The sequence below is a fragment of the Macrosteles quadrilineatus genome, unplaced genomic scaffold, assembly GCF_028750875.1.
Source record: "Macrosteles quadrilineatus isolate MER2022 unplaced genomic scaffold, UCM_ALF_1.0 Scaffold_3__2_contigs__length_128488019, whole genome shotgun sequence".
NCBI classification, from domain to species: Eukaryota; Metazoa; Arthropoda; class Insecta; order Hemiptera; family Cicadellidae; genus Macrosteles; species Macrosteles quadrilineatus.
Genome location: NW_026542596.1, coordinates 69979666 through 70002146, shown reverse-complemented (window position 1 = coordinate 70002146; position 22481 = coordinate 69979666). Strand labels below are relative to the sequence as shown.

The 22481-nt window shown below is 34.5% G+C and overlaps 1 protein-coding gene across 1 annotated transcript in view; it reads right to left on the bottom strand.

Moving 5' to 3' along the window:
• Positions 1–22481, bottom strand: part of LOC128988768 (autophagy-related protein 16-1-like) — a 204403-nt gene that overhangs the window by 173526 nt on the left and 8396 nt on the right. The window contains exons 3-7 of the mRNA XM_054410386.1: positions 22279–22441; positions 18275–18363; positions 17639–17777; positions 16142–16247; positions 8642–8784 (exon numbers count right to left, since the gene is read on the bottom strand). Coding sequence (XP_054266361.1) covers positions 8642–8784; positions 16142–16247; positions 17639–17777; positions 18275–18363; positions 22279–22441 — 640 coding nt within the window. The remainder of the gene's footprint in view (positions 1–8641; positions 8785–16141; positions 16248–17638; positions 17778–18274; positions 18364–22278; positions 22442–22481) is intronic.

Here is a 22481-nt window from a genome sequence, read left to right as displayed (position 1 = left end):
TGGCTGCAAAGCCCCATGCTTTATCATTACACCAGCACCCATATTGCAATCATCATTACGATCAAACCAGTGCCAAATTAAGCAGCAAAATACTTCTTAATTTGACTACAAAACTTAAATGTATTTAAATTGAGGGTAATTTTCATCTTGCATATGGATTTTTTGGCGATGTATGGGAGTAAATGTGTGATAAATTCTAATGCACTTTGAGAATGCCAAATTAAATTGTAAATGTTAACTTTAAGGTAAGTGTGGGATTTTATTCCGAGAACGGGATTTTTTGACAGTGAGAGGGGTAAAATAAAATGTTCTGGCCAATTATAATGCACCTTGAAAGTAGAAAATAAATTTGTACATAATTACTTGACAGCAATAAAATTCTCAATAAGTCGGAAAACAGGACAACGATGATCATTCCGTATTATTTGCTATCGCAATAACTTGTTTTAAATTTTTCCTTGGAGGAATCTTTTCTCATTTTACAATTTGGAATTCGACAGAAATTTTTATCACATTAATAAAACATGACCTTAAATACTAATGAGGTATAGACACATTTTAATAAGCAATAGATTCCACACAACTTCTTAAGCTGAATACCTTTTTAGAGAAGACGTAAATGTATATCAATCAACAAATCGACTACATGCTTGGTGCAACTGTAAAAAAGGGATTTCTTATAATGTGGTGGGATTTTTTACCACAAGGAGGGAAATTTTGTCTCCAATTCATTGATGAGTTGTCCTTGTCCTTGGCTTTGTCACGGGCTCATCACCATCGCTTTGTTTGAAGCAGTTTCTTTTGACCGCTCTTGTACAATCTTCTTTTTCATTCATTTATCTAGGTCTGGGTCTGAAGGTCGCTTACAACCGTTGACAATGCAATTGGGTTTGTGTAAATTGTCGTTTTAGTTCAACAAGTTATTCGGTGAATGACTGGATCAAGGATGTTTACATAAAACCTGGTCGTTGGACAATGGATATTAACACAAGTGTTTTGATGTGCTAAACTTGCTTTGCTTTTACAAAACTGGGGTGCACTGTTTGAAAGTGGCTTCCGTTTTTTTATAATCAATACGATGCTTTAAAATTGAGCTTGGCATTCACAAAATGTATCAAACAACTCTCCATTAGCTAATGAACTCTTTAAAGTCCCTCCTTACGAAAATATTAATCCTTTTTTATCTGAAAAATCTTCAGTAGTTTTAACTCTTCTGAGAGGTTAGTTATCTAGATAATTTTACATGTCAAAGTATATATTGTGCCAATGGACAGTGTGAGGGAGAGAAGAGTAAAAGCTCAAAGTCATACCAAGAGTCACAACATTCGAGTGGCATTAACTTTACCACAGCTTGTCCTAGGACGCTAGGCACGAGCCAGGAATTGTTTTTGGTGTACATGTGCATCCTGCTCTCCACTCTAACCAACACAATCCAAAAAGGTTATTGATTGACTGGGACAGTGGTGTAATCCTGTAATCCAGCTACTAGGAGGTAACAAATTGTGGATATTTATAGGCATGCACTGTGGATGCGTTGCTCCCTGGTGTGGATTAACGTCCGCACTACTGAGTACTACGACTATCCGCAGTTCTATCCTAAAAATTAAACCAATTCGTTAATTACAAGGGAAAAATATGGTTCGGATTCCACCATAAACTGAAGGTCCCTAAGTTGCCATTGGCTGTATGGGCTATTAATTAATAGCTGTGCCTAAGGAATATGTTGGCCTTAGTCACTAACAAGACTACAAGATTGCACCATTCATCCTACACTCATCGTATGGTTGCCATTTAAAAGAAAAGTACACCTATGTAAAGCATTAAAATATTAAAAGATTTGCATTTTATACAGAATTTCATCCCTCAAACAATGACCAAATCTGGCAAAAACAATATTACATAAGTACCATAATGCACAATCATACACAAGACCGAAACCAACAAACTCCTGGATATTAATCAAAACGATGCACCTAAAACCCAAAGGTCGTTGAACTATTGATTATTTTCACACTTTTAGGTAATAACACAGGAGATGGCCTCATAGTGTTCAGCCTTAATAACAGACACCTAAGCCTACTGAGCTACCACTACTCGCTTGATCCATTATTTCACATTAATCCTCGGTACAACAACTATGATTACACAGCTTCCTTGCAATCACCCACTCGTATAACCCAGGTGATCCATCTACTCACTCAATCTATCTGATAATCAACTACTGCAGTACACTTAAAAAGACTTATTTTTCACCGCTTAAATCAAAACTGCCGTTACCACATAGTTGAGATCGTGTGTAATCAACTCCGTCCTTAGCCTGGTGGAAAACGGGAGGTTTTTACTACGAGTAGTTATCTTTTTTGTATTCCATAAATGGTTTATTTTTATCATGTGTAAACATACAATCACGTAAGAGTTACAAGTGTTAATATAAATCTTTTTTGCACCTTTACGTTTTAGGTCGCTAGACCCCACTCTGTAGTTGTTTTACACATTACATTAGGCTAGGCCAGGAGGCTCACTGCATTATCATTTTGATAAAAACCATCGGTGATTGGCGGGATTCGAACCCTGGACCTCGGGGACTAAAGTCTGTGCATTACCACTAGACCAGTTATCTCTCACCGTACAAAATTACAAACAGTACCAAGTAATAACTGTTGCATAAGTTTGTGTAGATAGTAAACATAAAATGTCATAGGACTATCAAAAAAACAATATCCAATATTAAAGTAAATAGAAATGTGTATAAATAACACTTGAAATATACATTCAATTGTTATTATACACTTATACTGTATTTACACTTATTTACACTTATCATGTAGTAGCAGAGTACCCGTCCTTCGTAGGGGGTTGGCGTATAAACATAACATTGTTATTACAGTTTTAATCGTGCTTTGCGTTTGTAATGGGAGAGAGGACACAGTTTAAAAAGATTTGGCTCTTTTAATTTATGGTCTACTATATAGTATAGCACATCTACCATAGCTATAATGTTCTACCACTACACCTAAACAATAGAAAAAAGTAAATTTATCATTGTCCATCACAGCTTTTTGTTGCTGCTTGGTTAAAATTAGCTAGTGTCATTAATTGGAAAAAATTAATAGTACTGCACCCTGTTGGCAAACTTTATAATGCTATTGAATATCATAAAACCAACTTCTGTAGTTAAAACAGCTGACTAAATTCTTTAATTCCTTTTAAATATGAATACTCATAAGGTTAACATGGGGAACTACAGAGCCACTGGGGCAATGCCCGAAAGGATTTTTGAGATAAGAATATGTCTATATGTCAATCGGGAACGTGAGCTATCATCATACCAAATTTCAGCCCAATCCGACCAGTAGTTAATGTGTGATTGAACTTCAAACAAACAAACAAACAAACACAAAACTTTCACATCTATACTATTATAAAAAAGAGGTGGTGTCTGTGTGTATGGGAAAAGTAAACGCGAAAACTACTGGTCGGATCGGGCTGAAATTCGGCATGATGATAGCTCATATTCCCGATTAACATATATAGGCATATTTTTATCCCAAAAATCCTTCCGGGCTCCGCCCCAGTGGCTCTGGAGCAAAGGTTCCCATGTTAACCTTATGAGAAATGGAATTAATGAATCTTAACAGCTGTTTCAATTAAACAAGTTGGTTCTGTTCTATGATTTTCAATAGCATTAAAGTTACAAGGATTACCAACAGGGTGCAGCACTATTATTTCTTGTACATTTATGACAACAGCTAATTTGCAACCAAAAGGTGAGTGAGCGTAGCGAACGAACTTCAACCTCGAGGCGAGTGAGCGTAGCGAACGAGCTAACCTGAAGGAAAGTGAGCGCAGCGAACGAGCTCCAACCTAAAGGTGAGTGAGCGTAGCGAACGAACTTAAAAAAGAACCGAAATTTCTTAAACCATGTCCTCACTCATAACTGCTATAAGCATTTGATACTTATATGCCAACCCCGTACGAAGGACGGGTACTCTGCTAGTTTATAATATTAGTAAGATTTAAACTTATACTGTTGACTCACAAGACGATAAATACAAGTAGAAGGTGGTAAGTGAATATCAATTACGATTGGACTGCAATCATCATCAGGCCCAATATAAGGAAATTATTTCATTCGCTCCAATCAAAATTGATCGACACTTACCATCATTTATATGTCTTGTGAGTCAACCAGTATAAGTTTAAATATATATTTCAAGTGTTATTAGACCTATTCTGATTTTCTTTCTGTAAATTTAATAACAAGTACAATGCTGATCAAGAAGTTATTTAATAAAATAAAGTCAAAATGAATTTTACTAATAATTCAAAGATTGTACAGTACATGTATGTTCCATAGAATCAATTAACATTGTAGCAGAAAAACTTAAAGAACAATCCATAGTGTTAGAATAGAACGAACTAACCAATAATCTCAAAAATTAATATAAAACCGTCTTAAGATGGCATTTTTGGTTAAGCTTGTAATGCTAAAAATATGAATAATTCGCAACGTGTGTGTAAAGTCAATCAGTGTAAGCTACATCTTGATCATTCAAAAATTGATTTTCCTTAAAGATCATTTTTGCTTATAAAAAATGACACAAATGTTTTAATAATACATTAAACACAAATATTAACCTTGGTAGGCGAGCTATTAACACCAACCGTGATACAAAAACATATCGAGCTACACAACATGTTCTTCATGGGAAAATTGTAAATATCATATAATCAGTATTGTTAGATAACAACTGACATCACGTCAACAATAACACATGACTTGTTATGCAATGAAGGATATGTCGTATTATTTCTTAGAAAAGAACTGTAAAAAATATTACAAGAAGATTGTTATCATTATACGAATAAAACTGTTTTTGTAATGATATGTTCAGGAGCAACAACAGATAAATATACACTACAGGTATTATAAACATAAACACATTCCATGGGATATACATCATGTCTTTAAAAAGTGTTTCTTCTTCAAGCTTATAAATATACAACAAACTAATTGAATTATTTTCATTCTTTGAGCAATTTATAAACTTGCCCAACATATTAAAAGATTCGATCTACATATTGTGAAAAAAGTTAAATAACATATTTCTATGTTTTAAAGGATTTTTGGTTGGCTTAGTAGAACAAACAGCATTTATCGTCTATATACTAAAAGGGTTTTTTTTTCTGCATCATCCCTTTTTCATCTGTCCTAACCCGATTTTTACTAATGAAGTATCAATATATAAAGCTTATGACTCAGCGGAGGAACGAATGGTAACGAATGAGGTTATTTTCTTTAGGGCTCCACCCCTTGCATTTTATTGTTTTCTAGAATTCACTTCCACAGATCAAGAACCAAGTTTCTTAGATTGTGGTTAAATACTTGAATTATAATGGCAAAAGGGGAGGATGAGGAAATGCTTCAATGACACTGAGAGTCACACCAATAGACGCTGATTACATTAATCCGAAGGTAATAAATTGTTGAGATAGTCGAACAAAACAAAACTAAAGCAGTAGTGGTAGGTAGGCTTCTAGAATGCATGCGCAACCCGTTCGCCTTATATGTGCGCAAAAGAAAGAGTAGGTAAATTCATTGCGGTTGAAAGAGAGACAATATAAGCGAGTTTAAGCAAGGGAAGAAATCAAAAGCAAATTAACCTGTTAAACTGCTGTTATATTTTGAAATTTATCTTTAGAAAATTGAGTTGGGGTTGCCTTTAGAAATCAAAGTGAGATTATATTAGATTACCTTTGTGATTGCAGCCAGTAGTTCTTGAGTAGGTAATATGGTCTGTGTCACTATCAATTTTTCCAGCTTATGTAGCATCTTTAGGGGTCTTCTTTCTTATGTTATCTTCTGATCCCTAACACTATAGTCTATACTGTATACAAAAATATTTACAGCAGAGTCCTGGCAACAGGTCTTTTTTCCTCCATTTAATTTTATTCTTTATTTCTTTGCCTGTCCGTTTGCGTTGTTGGCCTGACCGGGATACTAGTGACAGCGGGTGTGAATATTGTTTTATACAGTATAGACTACAGTGTTAGTGATAAGAAGATAACTTAAGAAGACCCCTGAAGATGCCACAAAAGATGGCAAAATGCATAGAGAGACACAAACATATTACCTGCTCAAGAACTACAGCTACAACAAAGGCAATCTAATATAAGGTTCTTCATACTGGGATGGAAAATAAAAAATATATAAAAGATATACCTATGAATAAAAAATATTTATATAATATATGTAAATATCAAATAAGAGATTTAACAATTTAACGATTATATTGTTGAATAAAAAATATTTATATGATATACATAGTTGGGAAAGTTAGTCAAAAATTCTAACTAGTTAGACGTTATAAGTTAGTCCCGTAAAAAGTAACTGATAGAAGTTATAAATTAGTTAGTTTAAAAAGTAACTGATAGAAGTTATTAGTTAGTTGAAAAACTAACTGATAGAAAATAAAGTTAGTTTTAGTAGAAATTAGTTGTTCGTTGGGCAGTTGTTTTAAAGTATTTTTTAATGTCACATCTTGGTTACTAATATATACTATAAAATGAGTAAAGATTGCGCAAGATATGATTTAAAAAATGGCTCCTACGATTTCCTCCAATTTTAATGCTATTGAAAATTGCTTGTATAATACATTTGCATTGTATGATGTCATACTAACCAAAGGGATAATTACGACTGTTCAAAAACATTAAGTGTTCTACTGCAAAACAATATACACTGACATTGAACTAAAAATCTAAAGGAAAGGCCAAGGAGATTTGTATTTTTCGACGATGCACCGCACGAATTGATGCGTTATTACACCATCCCGTAATTATAGTTGCAACGTTCCACGATCCCAGTGACTTAATGCAATAACGGTCGTCAGATAACAGATGTTATGTATCATGAGTTTTATATTGATTTGAAGCTTATTGTGGACATTTTATAGATTGATCGTCCAAATTAAAAAGTTTTGTAGACTAAATTGAGGATAAGTGGATGTCTAACAAAAACAAATTGACTTTACTATTTAATTAATCGTAGTAAGACTGAAAATATTTGTAGGCTTATAAGCTCTATTTTTTACCTCTTGAACAAATCAAACACCTCGAGCAGGATCGGTCCCCTGGTACTTGTGTTTTAATCAAACATTGTCACATTTTACATTACTACAACATAAACAAATGACATAAAACTTGTCAGATAATGAACATCAACTAAAGACAATGTTTTGACACTTATCAATCACCAAACAAACATTTCCCTTCCCACCCATCAGAGCTTGAAGTGTTGATAATGGCCGTCACTACCCTTCCACAGGCCCACTGCATTCCAAAGCAACTGGACTTTGACTTTCTATTTCCCCACCCCCCGCGTTGTTTGTCTACAAGGGCACTGACCTCTCACGGCCGCACGCAACAACCCTCACTGATCACGTGAAATAAATAACCAGTATTTGAGATGCTTCCGCATAATTGGGAAAGGTAGTTGAAAATTCTAACTAGTTAGAAGTTATTAGTTAGTCCCGTAAAAAGTAACTGATAGAAGTTATTAGTTAGTTAATTTCAAAACAAACGAATAAAATAGAAGTTAGCCAAAAAAACTAATGAATAGTTCTATTCGATAGAATTTCTATTCGTTATTCCCAAGTATGATGATATATATAAATATCAAATAAGAGATTATTGTTTCTGTAGCTGGTGGAAGGCCTGAACGCATTTTCAATTTCATGAAACTTAGTAGCAACAATAAGCAATATACGACTAATGATAATAAAAATATCTTAAAATTATAATTATTACAATCTTTTTTATGGCTTGAAACTGCCCCATTTTCCTCATTTATTTAAAATCTCACTAAATACTAACCTCTATTAAAAATGATCTTTAAATATAAAACAACGGTAAATCACAGTATTTTATTGCAGCAGTGAGTAAACTAGACGGAGAGATTTTGATAATGATACAACAAACAAATTGTCCTAAGATAAGGGCTTGTAGACTTTAAATCGACTTATGAAGTTGTTTGTGATGATTATAATACAGTAGACTCCATTTATCCAGATTCTTTGGGACCCAAATAACGGGTATTCCGGTTAAATATAAGTTTAACCTATTAATTTTAGATTAATAGGTTAAATATTAATATAAAACTTGTTAATGTATCTCGGAAAAGTTCCTACAGTACCGCCCACTTCCTGCCGATCCAGTCTGGTTAAAGCAATGTGCCTTTGCAAATTATCCGGTTAAAGAGGTGTGACTCTTGCTGAATACAGTCCGTCTAAACCGATGTCCGGTTTAAAGGTGTCGGCATGAAAGGGAGTATTTATTTGGTTGTCTTTGGGAGTTTATTTTTAGGTGAATCAACTATTTGAATCTTCAAATACATCCATTTTGTTTGAGCTGGGCTTGAATCCTGAAATATTTTTTCAACTATTCATACTTTCGAATTCCCGCACACCCCTAGTTTGATAACATTAATGAAACCATAATCAAAGTCCCTGAAGAAAAGTTCAACAGGTTATAAAGATGGCAACATAGCTAAGCCAATGAAGTGATTTCTTCGACTATTATATGAGATGGAAAACAATGTTCCTCATCTCACGGAGTAAAAATATAACTTTGGAAGACTCACCCTCAGTCGTTGGTCCGCAACAGTCCACACTCTGGAGGCAAAGTCGTTGGATGCACAGATGATGTGAGTACAGTTGGAGTCAAAGTCCACCGACATGACGCCTTGGTTGCAGCCAACCAACATGCCTTTGCTCTCGGCCATGCCTGCAACAACAATGGAGGATGGAGAAACGCAATTCGGTATGCAACCATGATTAGGACTGATGAAATCCGGATCACCTTCACCTGCCTGTGGAAATGTTTCACCTATATTTTATACAATGAAATTCATTAGGCTGGGTTACTGCCAAGTTTTAGGTGGTAGCTGCCATAAGGTTGTCAAAAAGTCTTTGTACCTAATCACTTTGTGTATGGACTAGATGCGATGAGAGAAGGTTCATGAATAATAAGGGCTATACTAATCAAACATTGCTATAAGCTGACCACCAGTGTCGTGTTTTTATTTCACCTTTATATTGTTGATTCTTAATTAAACTCACTCTGGTTTAGTATCCATAATCTTATATCTTTAGCAACTTTTTGGTACTTTGTTTGAAGTTCATTGTTGGTGATGGTGAGTTAATCTTGTTTAAAGGTTTATTGTGGAGATTTTCCATCACAATAGTAAAAAAACAATACACAAAAAAACTGCTGTGAGGTAGGCCTATATTGTTTTTTTTTTTTTACCATCGTGATGGGAAATGTTGGCAATATACCATTGAACAACATACTTTTTGGTAATTATGTCTTGGATTAAATAGTTACTGGAACTAGTGGGTGACTAATTAGGGCGAGGTGCGTTGAGTGGTAAAGTGACAACAGGACTGAATCAGACCTGGGCCAGCCTGAGCCCCCTGGGGCAGTCATGCGGCATTTTCCGAGGGTGCGACATTACGACTGAATGGAATCTTCCCGTTCTCCCTGCCTAATTCCCATCACCCTACCCTCGGACACATAGTGAACTTGTGGGTTCGGCTCATGGAATCGTTCACGGAAATATTTACTCCATGTAAATTTGACAGCACTTGTCTTTATTAAAATAGTTTAAACAGGTAAATTGCCTTTTATTGTAGTAAATATTGTTATGGTTTGAGTTTAGGTTAGGATAGGTTAGAATAGGACATTTCTGTCTTGATCTGAAAAATTATGCCACTCAGTTATGTTTGATCTCTTCGAAAACACAACGCATCAATTCGGTAAACGATTTCATGAGGTGATCAATTCTCTTACCTGTATAGATGTAGATAGGGAGAAGGGAGCTGGCCTTGGGAGAACGGGAATAAACTGATGCAGCGTGGGAGGTTTCCCTCAGTCCTATGGTCGCACCCCTGAAATCGTTCGCATGGCTGCCCTTGCAGACCCAGGCCCGGACCAGGTCAAATTCAGTCCTGTTGTTACACCACCGCGATGAGTTTAGGTTTACGGCCTAGGCCAGTCCCAGGTAAATAAAAGGCCAGGAGACAGTTTCAATTATACAGACTATAGTGAATGTGATAGATCAATCAATATGAAGCTACAAATAAGGATAGGCTATTGTAAGTTTAACGTATAGCTTTGTTAATAACAAAGATAAGATATTTCTGTAGTCAGGACCACTTATTTAATAATCCAAGGATAAACTTATGGTCACTGTTATCGTCAGATGTTTCCATTTTTTTCATAGTTTATTTTGTGTTTCTGTGAGCAGTCCAGTCGCTGCAGTCGCGCGGCTCTAACGAATTCTTAGTTAATACATACGGAGTTTGAGGTGTGTAACTTCATGGATGATTCAAATTAGATTAAACTGGTTCGTCACCACCCATCCGTTTACAACCCCAAGCATCCCCAATACTTGAAGATGATGTCTCTGAATGAGAATACTCTGAAACCCCTCTTTCGCCATATGATGAACAAAGGATTAGGTTATTCATTTTTTTACCATGCACATTAATATTTCTTTTTCCTCGTCTTCTTCAAGTAATATATTCGCTGCCAACTGTACTTATTACATGACGGTCAAGAGTGCAACTGCACTAGTCACTAGTCGCGGCGCGGGATAGGAATTAAGACGAGCGTCTCGAGCCGTACAACTCTAAAGGCGCGACTACATTCGTATCAGTCACCACATAGGAATTGGATCTTTAGAATGAATGATGAGATTAGAATGTAGAATATTATCAGTAAGATGAAGGATTAAAATGAAGCTATATATGGTGCCTTGTTCTGTTTTGTTAATGACCAATATCAGCTGTTCCTTTAGTCAAGATCCTTTATATTGATAGCACAAGTTTAAGTACAGCTAGGCTCAGTTGTAAGTGTAAAATAGGCAAGTTGTCTGGTAATACAATTTTTACTTTTTCTTACTATTCCCTACTAAAATTTCTAATCATCAGTTTTACACCTTTTCAATCATTTCAAAAGATTTGACTAGTGACTTGAATTACGAAGCATTACCAAATCCACCTACATCAAATGCTTATGACATTATATTGGGGAATAAGAGTTTCTTCATGTTTCATCCCTACATTATATTACAATGTTGTTTTTTTTTCATTTATCAGTCTACTGGACTTGTATTTGAACATATTTGTATGTTTGATACTATAACTCTGTCCCGTCTACATCACGTTCCTATAACACACAGAAAGCCCAGCGGAAGAGTCTTGGGCTGATACCCTAAATATTACTAGTTTAGACGTGTTAGACCTCCTGTCTGCACTATTCTATTATAGAAATATACTATTTTTAGAATTGCTATTATTCACATGTTTATCATTCAAATGGTTTCTTTTTTAAACAATAAATCGAGCCCCTAGATATTTAATTTATTTGCTTGACTCTTCAATTTCAAATTATTAAGAGTCTACAGTACTGTACTTGGCTTGGTCTTTTGATTGACCAGTATTGTTGTGGTATCATGATGGAATGGCCTCTGGGTCTGAATTAACTATCTAGTGGTTTATAGTTGACTGGGGTCCTGTAATCCAGCTACTAGGAGGTAACAAATTGTGGATATCTATAGGCATGCACTGTGGATGCGATACTCCCTGGTGTGGATTAACGTCTGCACTAGTGAGTACTACGACTACCCGCAGTGCTATCCTGATTAGATAAATCGTGTTAATTAGACCAATTTGTTAATAACAAGGCAAAAATGTGGTTTGGATTCCACTATAAACCGTAGGTCTCTTAGTTGCCATTAGCTGTATGGGCTATTAATTAACAGCTGTGTCTAAAGAACAAGTCAGCCTTAGTGACAAGACTACAAGAACACGCCACTCATCCTTCAATCATATTTGGGTTAAAATTCACCAAGTGGCGTCCCCATCTCAAATAATTGATATATTACACTGTTACTGCTGAAACGATCCTTTGTAGTTTGTTAGGACTACAGCTGTTTTATGCTTCGAATGGAGCACGTCATCAGATCAAAAGAATATAAAGCAGAATTCATTTAAATATTCCTCGTTATGAAGTTTGTCAAAATTTTAATAAATAAGTAACATAAAACATAACACAAAACAAAAGATTTAGCACTGGTCGACCAACAAAACTTGGTAACAAAACTTGTGCTATGGCGCCGGCTGAGGTTGAGTCGGGACTTGTTGTGGTAGATGGTTAGGTCTGATCAAAAGTCTAGTGGTTTGAGGTGTTGTTTATGGACAGGAGACAGTACTGGGTTTGTATCATGTCTTGGTCTGGTCTAGTGTGCTAATCATCAGCACTCCCTTTGTTGTGTTTGGAGTTGGGTGGTAGATGTCCAAACAGTGGATAGCTTGGGTGGAAGTTGACATGATAATAGATTTTTGCCTTAAATTGTGTCATCTTTCAGCTTTTTACTCATCATAATTCTCTGTATGTCCACAAAAATCCTTTGATGGAACTTCAACTGTTATTTCTTTAAATTTAGAAAGTTATATTGTACGCAACCATATGAATGAACAAAACACATAAGCAAAAAAAACATTGTTTTTACTCAGGATCTTATTTATAAATAGTATTCAGTTTATAAAATAATCTAGGTTACATACCTTCAGTCCAATCTATTCCTGTTTTTGGTCAAATAACTATATAAGAGTATACATTTAGAGATTACAATCCCATCATCAGGTCTTCAAGAAACAAGAAACATTATCTTCGCAGACTCTTCACTTGGGGGTACACAACACATACATAAAAAAAACATTAATTTGAAATACATAAAAAATACTTTTTACCACACTATGATGTTTTTAGCTGTTTTTCATACGTTAATTGGTGGCTGAAAGTTACGTTTTGCTGGCCATGCCAGCTGTCATCGTCATTTGGGGACCGAGCAGGTTTTTACATCCCTAGGGCCGCAAAATCAGCTGCCCGCTAGCTTTAAATACACAATCAGAATCCATAGCATTGCAATAGAATTGTTTTATAGTCACGGCTGCCTAGCAACTATTTATTATTATTTTTTCTGATTCTTTAAATTATTTCTTCACATAACCTTAACGTTGTAGTTGTGTTGACTATCAGTGTGCATTATTATTGTGGTGAATAGTGGTAATAGAGTATAGTGTGGTGAATAATAGCGTTCATACCACAGACCGAAATGGTTTTGCAGCTCTCGATCGTTTTAAGTTCTCGACTTCGTCTCGAACTTAATAACTATCTCGAGCCGGCAAAACATCATTTTTGGCCCTAGGTACGAAATATACTATAAAATTTAAGGTAATAAAGCCAGCTTGCAATAGACCCCTAGCCTAAAAAAAACTTTATTATTTTATATATATATATATATATAGTCCAAGTCAATGTTTAAATTGTTTATGAACCTTCAATTGTGTAACCGAAGGCGGACAGAGCAATGCAAACTTCCATCGGTTAGTTTGGCCTAGCCAATCAAGTTGGTAGGATGGGGTTGGCTCCCATTTTGAGGTTAGACATTGTACTAGTTTATAGCTTGCTTCATTTGTGGTTTTGCGATTTATTGTCTGTGTATTTTGCCTTTTCTTTTCCCTTTTATTTGGTAATACCCTTAGCCTGTAAGCAATTTTGTTTAGTGCTGCTACCTGATGATTTCTTGTAGCTATATTACGGATCTCCTATTGTATGAAACTGAATTTCAACATTCCCTCACACTCATCCACGCACTGCATTGGCTGTTTCTGCTCCCAGCCATGAGTGAACTGCAGCAATTATAATTAACTGACTCCATAATAGGGATTAGGGAATGGCCTACTTTTAATTTATCCGGACTCCAGAGTGCATATATGTTTTTGCTATGAATTGATTAAGCAAAATATTTTTTTTTTGTATTTGCTTTACTGTTGTTTCTTTTGCTAAGTGCTAATAAACACATAGGGATCTATACAATGTAGTATAATGTTTTTAATAAACATGAGTAAAGAGAATGACTATTCATGAACATGAATGGTGCCTAGACAACAAGCTGCACCACAGAGTAGTAAAAACAACAAAAACACTTCTAAGCTTACAATGATCGTCTAGTAGCATTGACTATTGGATACAGAAGTTGTATTAATAGTCAAAGCTAGTGGTTATTTTTTTCTTCGCCAGTGGCATGATACGAGAGGTCAACGTGAGATAAATGTCTAATTGAATAATTGATTATGGTATATCACCTAAAGACATATGAAGTGCTGCTGGCCAGTGTTTACATTTATTGCAAAAACCCAAGATACAAATTGCAACATAGCTTTTGGAATGTTGCCTCTGCAAATTTAACTTGAGTTAAGGAGTGAATGACACTTTTATGAAATCAAGTTGTGCTTGCCTAAAGAAAGACTATGATTTTCCCTTGGTTCAATACAAGACATTGCAAGTGTGTGGTTACAGCTCTCTGTGGCTCAAAAATTTCTTATGAGAAGAGTCAATCACTACATTTTCTTGCAGTGCTATATACCATTCAATCCCATTCAGTTCTTTGTGACAGCGACGCACACGTCGTTGCATATTTTAAGCTGGCTATGGATGAAGCATGAGTGTAGAATGGAGTGAGATGATCTGTGTAGCTTTGATACTAAGACCAGTACTGTTTATTAAAGCCCGATGGTCAAGGATAGATGGGTTGAGGTTTAAATTTTCAACTAGATATTGGTACTAATGTTTTAGGATCGAACCAACGACCTTATCATTACTAGACAAGCTGTATAAACTTAAACATGAAATTTTATTTTAATCTTTTTTTAGGCTTTTAACTCTACAGAAGTAATGTCATTTGTAACTGAAATTACATAACTTCTTTCTGGTCTAAGCAAAAATCAAAAGTCAAAGGTGTTTCAAAATGAACAGTCCACAGTATTTGTTCCTTATCTATCATTGACTCGACCCATGCACTAATACAACAATATAATATTAGATGACGGTTAATGGTTTTATTAAACTCGTCCACATGCAGGCATTACATCTATTCTGCTTGTTCATGCATGTACAGGTTTTTACTATGTATTTGTTTTAGAATTAGTCTGTAATAAATATATTAGTCTAACAATTCCATTGAGCTTAGTTGCTTTGCGTATCGTCTTTAGTTGTAAGCATGGACGTACATGTTTATAAAAAGCTGACTATAGGACAAATTTAAGACAATTTTTTAAGGTGGATTAAAAGAAAAAAGTTTATTATGTCATTAAATATATCTTTATTGTTCTTTTTATTGACTCCTATACATGTCCAAAACTAAAGTAATTGTTTTATGAAAAATATTTTGATCTGTAAGTCTTAAACACAGGATAAATTGGTGCAGGGTAATAAATTACAAGCTTTTAACATCACTGATTAGTCATACATCACAAAAATTGTATAAACCGGGAATGCAATGCTTGAAAATACTGGGATCTCACTGAATGCTAAAATTCAATAATAAGATAAGAAAAAATTTAAATTTATAAAGGCACTTATTGGGCATCAACTTCTTAAATTTGAACAAACAAAAGATTTGTTTAAAATTGTGCAGAAAATTAGGCCTACACACACTAAAACTCCATGCACCAAGGTCTAGTAAAAATTCATTATACTGAAACACTCAGTTAAAATGTATTTATTAATAACAAAATAATTATATAACGGATTATCTGTAAAACTAGTTCAAAGGGTTGCAAACAAAATGTTATTTTTAGCACAAAAAAAACAGAGAACAACAATTCACTAAAAGTTATTTCTTTAAATAATTCCCTTAAGTTTTAAAATAACAAGTATTTTAAATTGTGACGGTAAATAAATAAAATGAATAGCTTTGAAGAATTTTACACTGTTTCCAAATCATATGGAAAAATTTCACAACAATAAAACCTAGGCTATATTATTTCCATTAAACCAAATGCTAAATCACAGTTTTTCCACACATCCCCAATTGGTAAAAACCTCTAACAAAATGTTAAAAATCCACACAAACTGCTTCACCTACACCTACACCTTAGCAGCAATACCACAACAGTTAATACAAACATTCATATCAAGATGGCACTGGGTGGTAGAACATGATCATGATGGCGGTGAAGTGAGTGGATGTTGCCATGCTAAGCTAGGTGGGTGGGAGAAGGTGGAATGTTACCTTTGGACACGTCCCACAGTTTGACTCGTCTGTCTGCGCCTCCGGTCGCCACTACATGGTCCACGGGACTCCATCTCACAGCACTCACTTCACTCTCGTGAGCGTCCTACGGACATAATGGCGCTTAACACACACCGTCACAGAAAACCTACAGACTAAGCGAATTTACACGCACGATTGGATTTTCACTAAGTTAAATCCTTTAAAATGGCACGTGTATTACCTGAAGGAATTAAGTTAAACGAAAAAATAAATAAATCATTCTCAAGTCAAATAGGTCTTACCACAAGACCTACAGTAATAGCTAAATCACTCTATGGAAAATTTGCAAAAAGATATTTACAAGCAGAACAAGAGAAAAAAATCAGTAAATCCATTTTAGCCGCCCCCTGTTGAACTGAAACCCGTATTTGCCAGACCATCTTGAAAAAATCAAATAAACTGGAAAAATACTAAAATAGGTAGGCAAAGGAAATTGTCTGTCATTTGCTGAACAATCAAGTGAACCATGCAACTCAGCAAGTAACTTACTTTTAAAAGTATGGAATAGAAATCTTTTGAACGAACTAGTAATAGTCTCAGAAGACAATTGTAATTCTCCTTTTATAAGTCAATCTACTAAAAAACCGTACCGTAATTAGACATGTATTCTGATGGTACAGAAATACCGGTACCATACCCTTATTTTAATGTTGGTTGTCGGTACCGATACTTGTTCTATGAACTGATTGTACCAAGCTTCGCATTTAGGTACCAACACATAGCTAATTATGGTCCCCATGTTCCCTTTAAAGTCACCACTGCTTTGATTACTGTATATGGCATCAAAATAGCACAAGTAAAAAATGTATATTGAAAGGGTTGCAAAATCAATTTTTCCTTGAGTATTGTAGAGGGTATCAATAGTCTCAGCACTACCAGGAGGCAGATACTATTTATGGACTACAGTTGTAAAAGATGTTGTGTGGATGCAAAAGTCAGTCAAAATAGTTAGCCTACCTCCTATTTCCACTTGAACTGATATGAATATGTTAAATAATGTTTTTTTACAATCCATTGTGAAAATATCCTTCTACACTTTTACCAAAATCGTGTTTAAAATATTTTAGATTCAATTTCTTGGTGCAATAGATTAAGAGGGGAAATTTACAGCAATTGAGAGCAAACATGTTTCTGCAACAAACAAGATTTATCATTTCAGTCACTCTAAGTCAGAAAACATATTATGACAATGTCTTTCAATATTGATTTGTTAACTCAGGGCAAATATAGATAAAACCGCTACCATATTTACCAGTGGATAATCAACCCTTGGTTTAATCGTGTACCAGATAATAGTGTTGACATTGTTGGTCAAATTTTAAATTTAACAGATTCTCTTGAAGAGATGTTAGAAAGCACACTGCATATTGTACACTAAAATGTGGTTGTCGTAAGAAACTATTTTTTTTTTTACAATATTTACGTCTACTGAGTAGAATGTGTGACAAGTCTTACAAATTTGATTGAAGGCTTGGTCGGCACCGAGGCACAGAGCAGTGCGGGGCCGATGTTGTGAGCGTACAAGTCAGGCGCAAGTCCTCGCATGTCCTTGGCTGCGTCCTCCAGCTCCTTCTGCATCTTGGCGTTCTTTTTTCTGTGTCAAAACATGGAAAAATAAGTTGTGGGTTACAGAAACAATGAATCATCACAAATATCGATAGGTTGTTTTATATCCCACTTTCACATTCTGGAACCTTTACACATTATTTGCTTGGCCTAGAGGTTCGCGGAATCACCACTTACATAAAATCCATTGGTGATTGGCGGGAATTGAAACTACGAACAAAGTCCTGTGCTCTCTATTAGATCAGCACACTTCTCAAAGAGAGATAATAGGTCACCCAATTCATAATTTGATATTACAATATGAAATACTGGATAAGGTATGCTGGAAAACCAGGAAATATTATTTTACTTATTTAATGTTCAGCAAGGCCTACCAATGTACCGTAACAGAAAGTTGATTAGTCAAGTATGAAAACTTTTACCTACCCCATGATTCTTATGTTTTTTTTTTAACCTTGGTTGGAATTCAAGATTTTGTTTATTGATATTACTATAGAATTTGTTTACTAATTTATTAAATATTACCTCACAAAGTTTTCATTTTCTTCATTCATTTTCTCAGCATCTTTGGACTTGTACTGCTTTAACCGATCCACAATCTCCCGGTTCTCATCCTGGAAAATACAATCATTAGTAACAAATTACAATTGTACAGCAAAATAAACTATTACTGTTATGACTAAATTTAAAATTCTAATCACCATCGGTGAATCTGAAATCAAAAATAGACATTTGAGTAACAATTAATTATAGACCTCTTTTATTGACATCTCAGTTATACACTAATATTATCTTCTTTACATAATAGCTGAACAATTAATTGTGTTTATTATTAAAAAGTTTATTTTGTTGAGCATACATGACATAAGGTTTTATCATTCTAACAAAGTATTGGAATTATTTACTAGAAGTTAGATGTTTTATTTTATTTGAAACATCCCAAAAAATAATTGTCTGATTAAAATTAAAACTTTAAAAATCTCTACAGATAATTGTCAGAAAACAACAGACCTATGAGTGACTCTACTAATTACTTTTAACTGCCTCGTCTAATTTCCTTGAAAGAAGCCAATAGTTCAAGACAGGTAATTTATTATTCATCATATTGACTGCCGTCTCTTCTCCTTTTGTAAAACTGTTCTTGTTAAAAATGTACACAACTACTTTGATAAATAAATGAATAAATTTATTGAGGTTTGTATTTAAGTGTAAAACAAAAGTTATTGAAATAACATTTTCTTTTTTTTTGGATTTAACAGTTATAATTTGTTTTTATAATTTAAAAATAGTCATATTTTAACAGTTACCAAATAGTTATTTGGATTAAAATGTTTAAGCTTAATATGTGAAATATTAGGTACCAAATAATAGGGGTTCTCTAGTCCATTGCTTGTTTCCTCTCTCTCATTCATAACGAGTTCAAACATTGTGTAACCACCCAAAAATGGTTCTATGTACACTCGTTTACAGAAAACGTCAATTAGTTTAGGTTGTGAATCATTAGTTTTTATAAATTCAATATTACCACAGCATTTCTTTTTACAAAAAGATTATTATATCATTTAATAACTGCTGTTTTAATAAAATTCTAGCTATTTTTAATAGGCATTAATACATATTATTAATAATAATAGTCACTGTGTTAATTTCTTACCTTATAGAATACCCAAAGCAAAACTCATAACTTTTTTTATTAGAAATATTTATTTTACAACACAAACTAAATTAACCAATTTACAACATGGTCCACTATAACAAAACTTGTTTCACAAAACCATGAATGAAGATGAGACACCTCATAAATTACAGCAACTAGACCGGTAAACAAAGCGTTTTATTAATGTACTCGTAAATTTAGAACTGAACAAACGGCAGAGAAACTGGGTAAAAACCGAAGCTGGAGTTAGTCTGGAAGTGAGCAAAATGTAACTTGTTATAAATATGACTCAAAAGTTTGGATTGTTGCCAGGAAGTCCACTGCTGGAGGATTTCCAAACCATCTTCATTAAGCCGCTCTATGACAAACACGGACCAAAATATAGGCTAAATATTTCAAGCGAATATTCCACTTATAACCCAAAACTTCTTTGCCAACATCTAACTGCTATAATCAAATCCCTTATAGCCTAATGTCGCTTTGAAAATTTGCTCTTGGAAATTCTTGGCTACTAAATGTTCTGAAATGGTGACCATCGTTTGAACTTTGTGTTGTACCAGTGTGTTTACAACTCAAACTTCTATTAAGAATTTACCAGGCACATGGATAAAACATTCCCAAAATAATTGTGTTAGGAATTTATACTCAACATTATACCAATATTTTATTGTGTTTTTACCATGGTACTTTTTATTGTAGAGATGTGTTAAATAATAGTTTATAATGTACTACAGTAGACTCCCTCTTATCCGGACACCTTTTAACCGGACATCGGTTTAACCAGACTACACTCGGCGGAAATGACATCTCTTTAACCGGATAATTTTTATCAGCACATCGGTTTATACGGACTAGATCAGCAGGAAATGGGCGGTACTGAAACGACTGTTCTCGTGGGAAAGATTTGAGACCAGTGATCACGTCAGTTTTTGGGGATGTCAGTTTAACCGGCAAACTCGTTATCTGGACTGGCCAAAGAGTCCGGATCAGAGGAAAAGTCCAAATTTATGTTATCAACAACTAGTTTCTGAACATGGATACTTAATTATGAGCTGATTTGTCCTTAAACAATGTCGGTCCTGTGTAAAAAAACACCTTGTGGGGTTGGATCAATAAATTCTGAGGTAAATATACTGTATACTAAATACTTAGGTTTATTGTGTGTACAATCGTAGACAAAAATAATTAAATATAGACCGTCAGCCGTGCTGTGGTTACCATGGGTTCTGGCGCACACTCCCAGGGGTGTGCGCCAGAACCAATGGTAACCGCAGCACACCTGATGGTCTATATTTCATTCTTTTTGTCTACGGTACAATATACTTCAGTTGGTTATTCTGATAAATTTTGCAAAAAAGTGATTCACAGAAAAACATAAGGGTTGTATTCTATCACATTAAAAATATTGAATAAATGTTAGTTGTTACATTAGTTTTGTTTGTTTATTTTTTACCCAATTAACCCATAGACTCAGTCTATTAACCCATGGACTCAGTCTATTAACCCATAGACTCCAGGATATTTTTCTTATTTCCCGATTAGTTTTTTTTTTTTTTTATAAGTTATGTCGTTTTAGAAATTTAACCTATTGCATATGGAGTACGACAGAATATGAACGAATTTAACAAAAATAATACAAAAAAAGACAAATCTTTGTCCTCTTCCACTATACCAAGGTAAATAGAAGCAAAACAGGTGTTGTCTGCAATAATTATTAAACTCACTAATGCCGACAACTTCCGCCCAAGCCGAACACCGTTGTATCGATATCGATAGGCCTATTAACAAATTGAAAAGTATCAGCTGACATCTACGATAAATAAATATTTTTCAGTATCAACATGAACAATTTAAAAAATTAATTTAAACAATTTAAAAAAACAATTTAAAATGAATTTTAAAGGGTACTAATGATTTTATAATGTTTTCGATTATTCATATTAAAAAATTATATATTTAATTGAAATTAAACTGTTCTAAGATAACCTAACCTAACCAACCAAAATTGCAGTAACATTTCAAAATTCCTATTGGTATTCCCCACATTTTGTTTCTGTTATAAAACGGAATTTTGAAATGGTATACCGTAGCAAGTTTGGTTAGTTATTTTAGGTTAGTTTAGAACGGTTTCATGTCTTATATTATTTTTGCTTGAAATAAACAGTCTTCAATTCGTAAATTAAATGCGTTTGAAGATATTAAACAGAATGAATATAGATCGTAAAAGAAAACAAAAATATCGATGGATCGAAAAATTCATCGATAATAATTCATGTTCCCTTTAACAGGAAAGAACCATATTGCACAAGTATAAGATTTAAACCCTAGAAAGACTGCAGCACTACACTGGTTAGTGCAACACCTTACCCACCTAAGCTATCACGGCACTATCAGCCGAATGGGGAGGGGTGAAACTAAAAACACATGTTGGTTAAGTGTTTTTTAGCTTACCAGTTGTTAACTAACGTCCAGGATCCGCGGCTGTGATTAGTGTCTCAGAAACGACAACTCTGTGAAATCAGATGATAAGCGAGCGGCAATGCTAATTTCCGTTATGTTTACAGGTATGGCAATGTGATAATTTCCATGCAGTGGTAGGAAAAATCCTTTTATTGATTCTTACAATAGAATTCCAATACATTTCGATGAAGTTATTAGTTTTGACCCTGCCACACAGTTGATTGCAAATACGTATACCAAAGAGATAGGCCTAGGTACCTAGTCATTAAGCGGTACAACTGAGTTCATCGTCAACCTGTTGTGAGGTGCCGGTAAAGCAGCTAGTTTCATTTAGGCCTAAATATTTTAATCAAATACAAGGTAACCACTTGCTACCAACTGATATTTCTTCACCAAAACCACAAACACTTACTTGAACAGTCCTCAATTTGTTTTCAAGATGTGTATACATCAGATGAAGAGCTTGGTGTTCATCTCTGAGCACTTGGTTCAAAGCTTCCAGGTCTTTGTTGCTCTTCTGGTACATTTCTATTTCTGCTCTCAAACTTGTCAAAACTCTGCCATTTTCATTGAGACTGAAATAGAAATAGAAAAATGAATACACTTTAAACATTT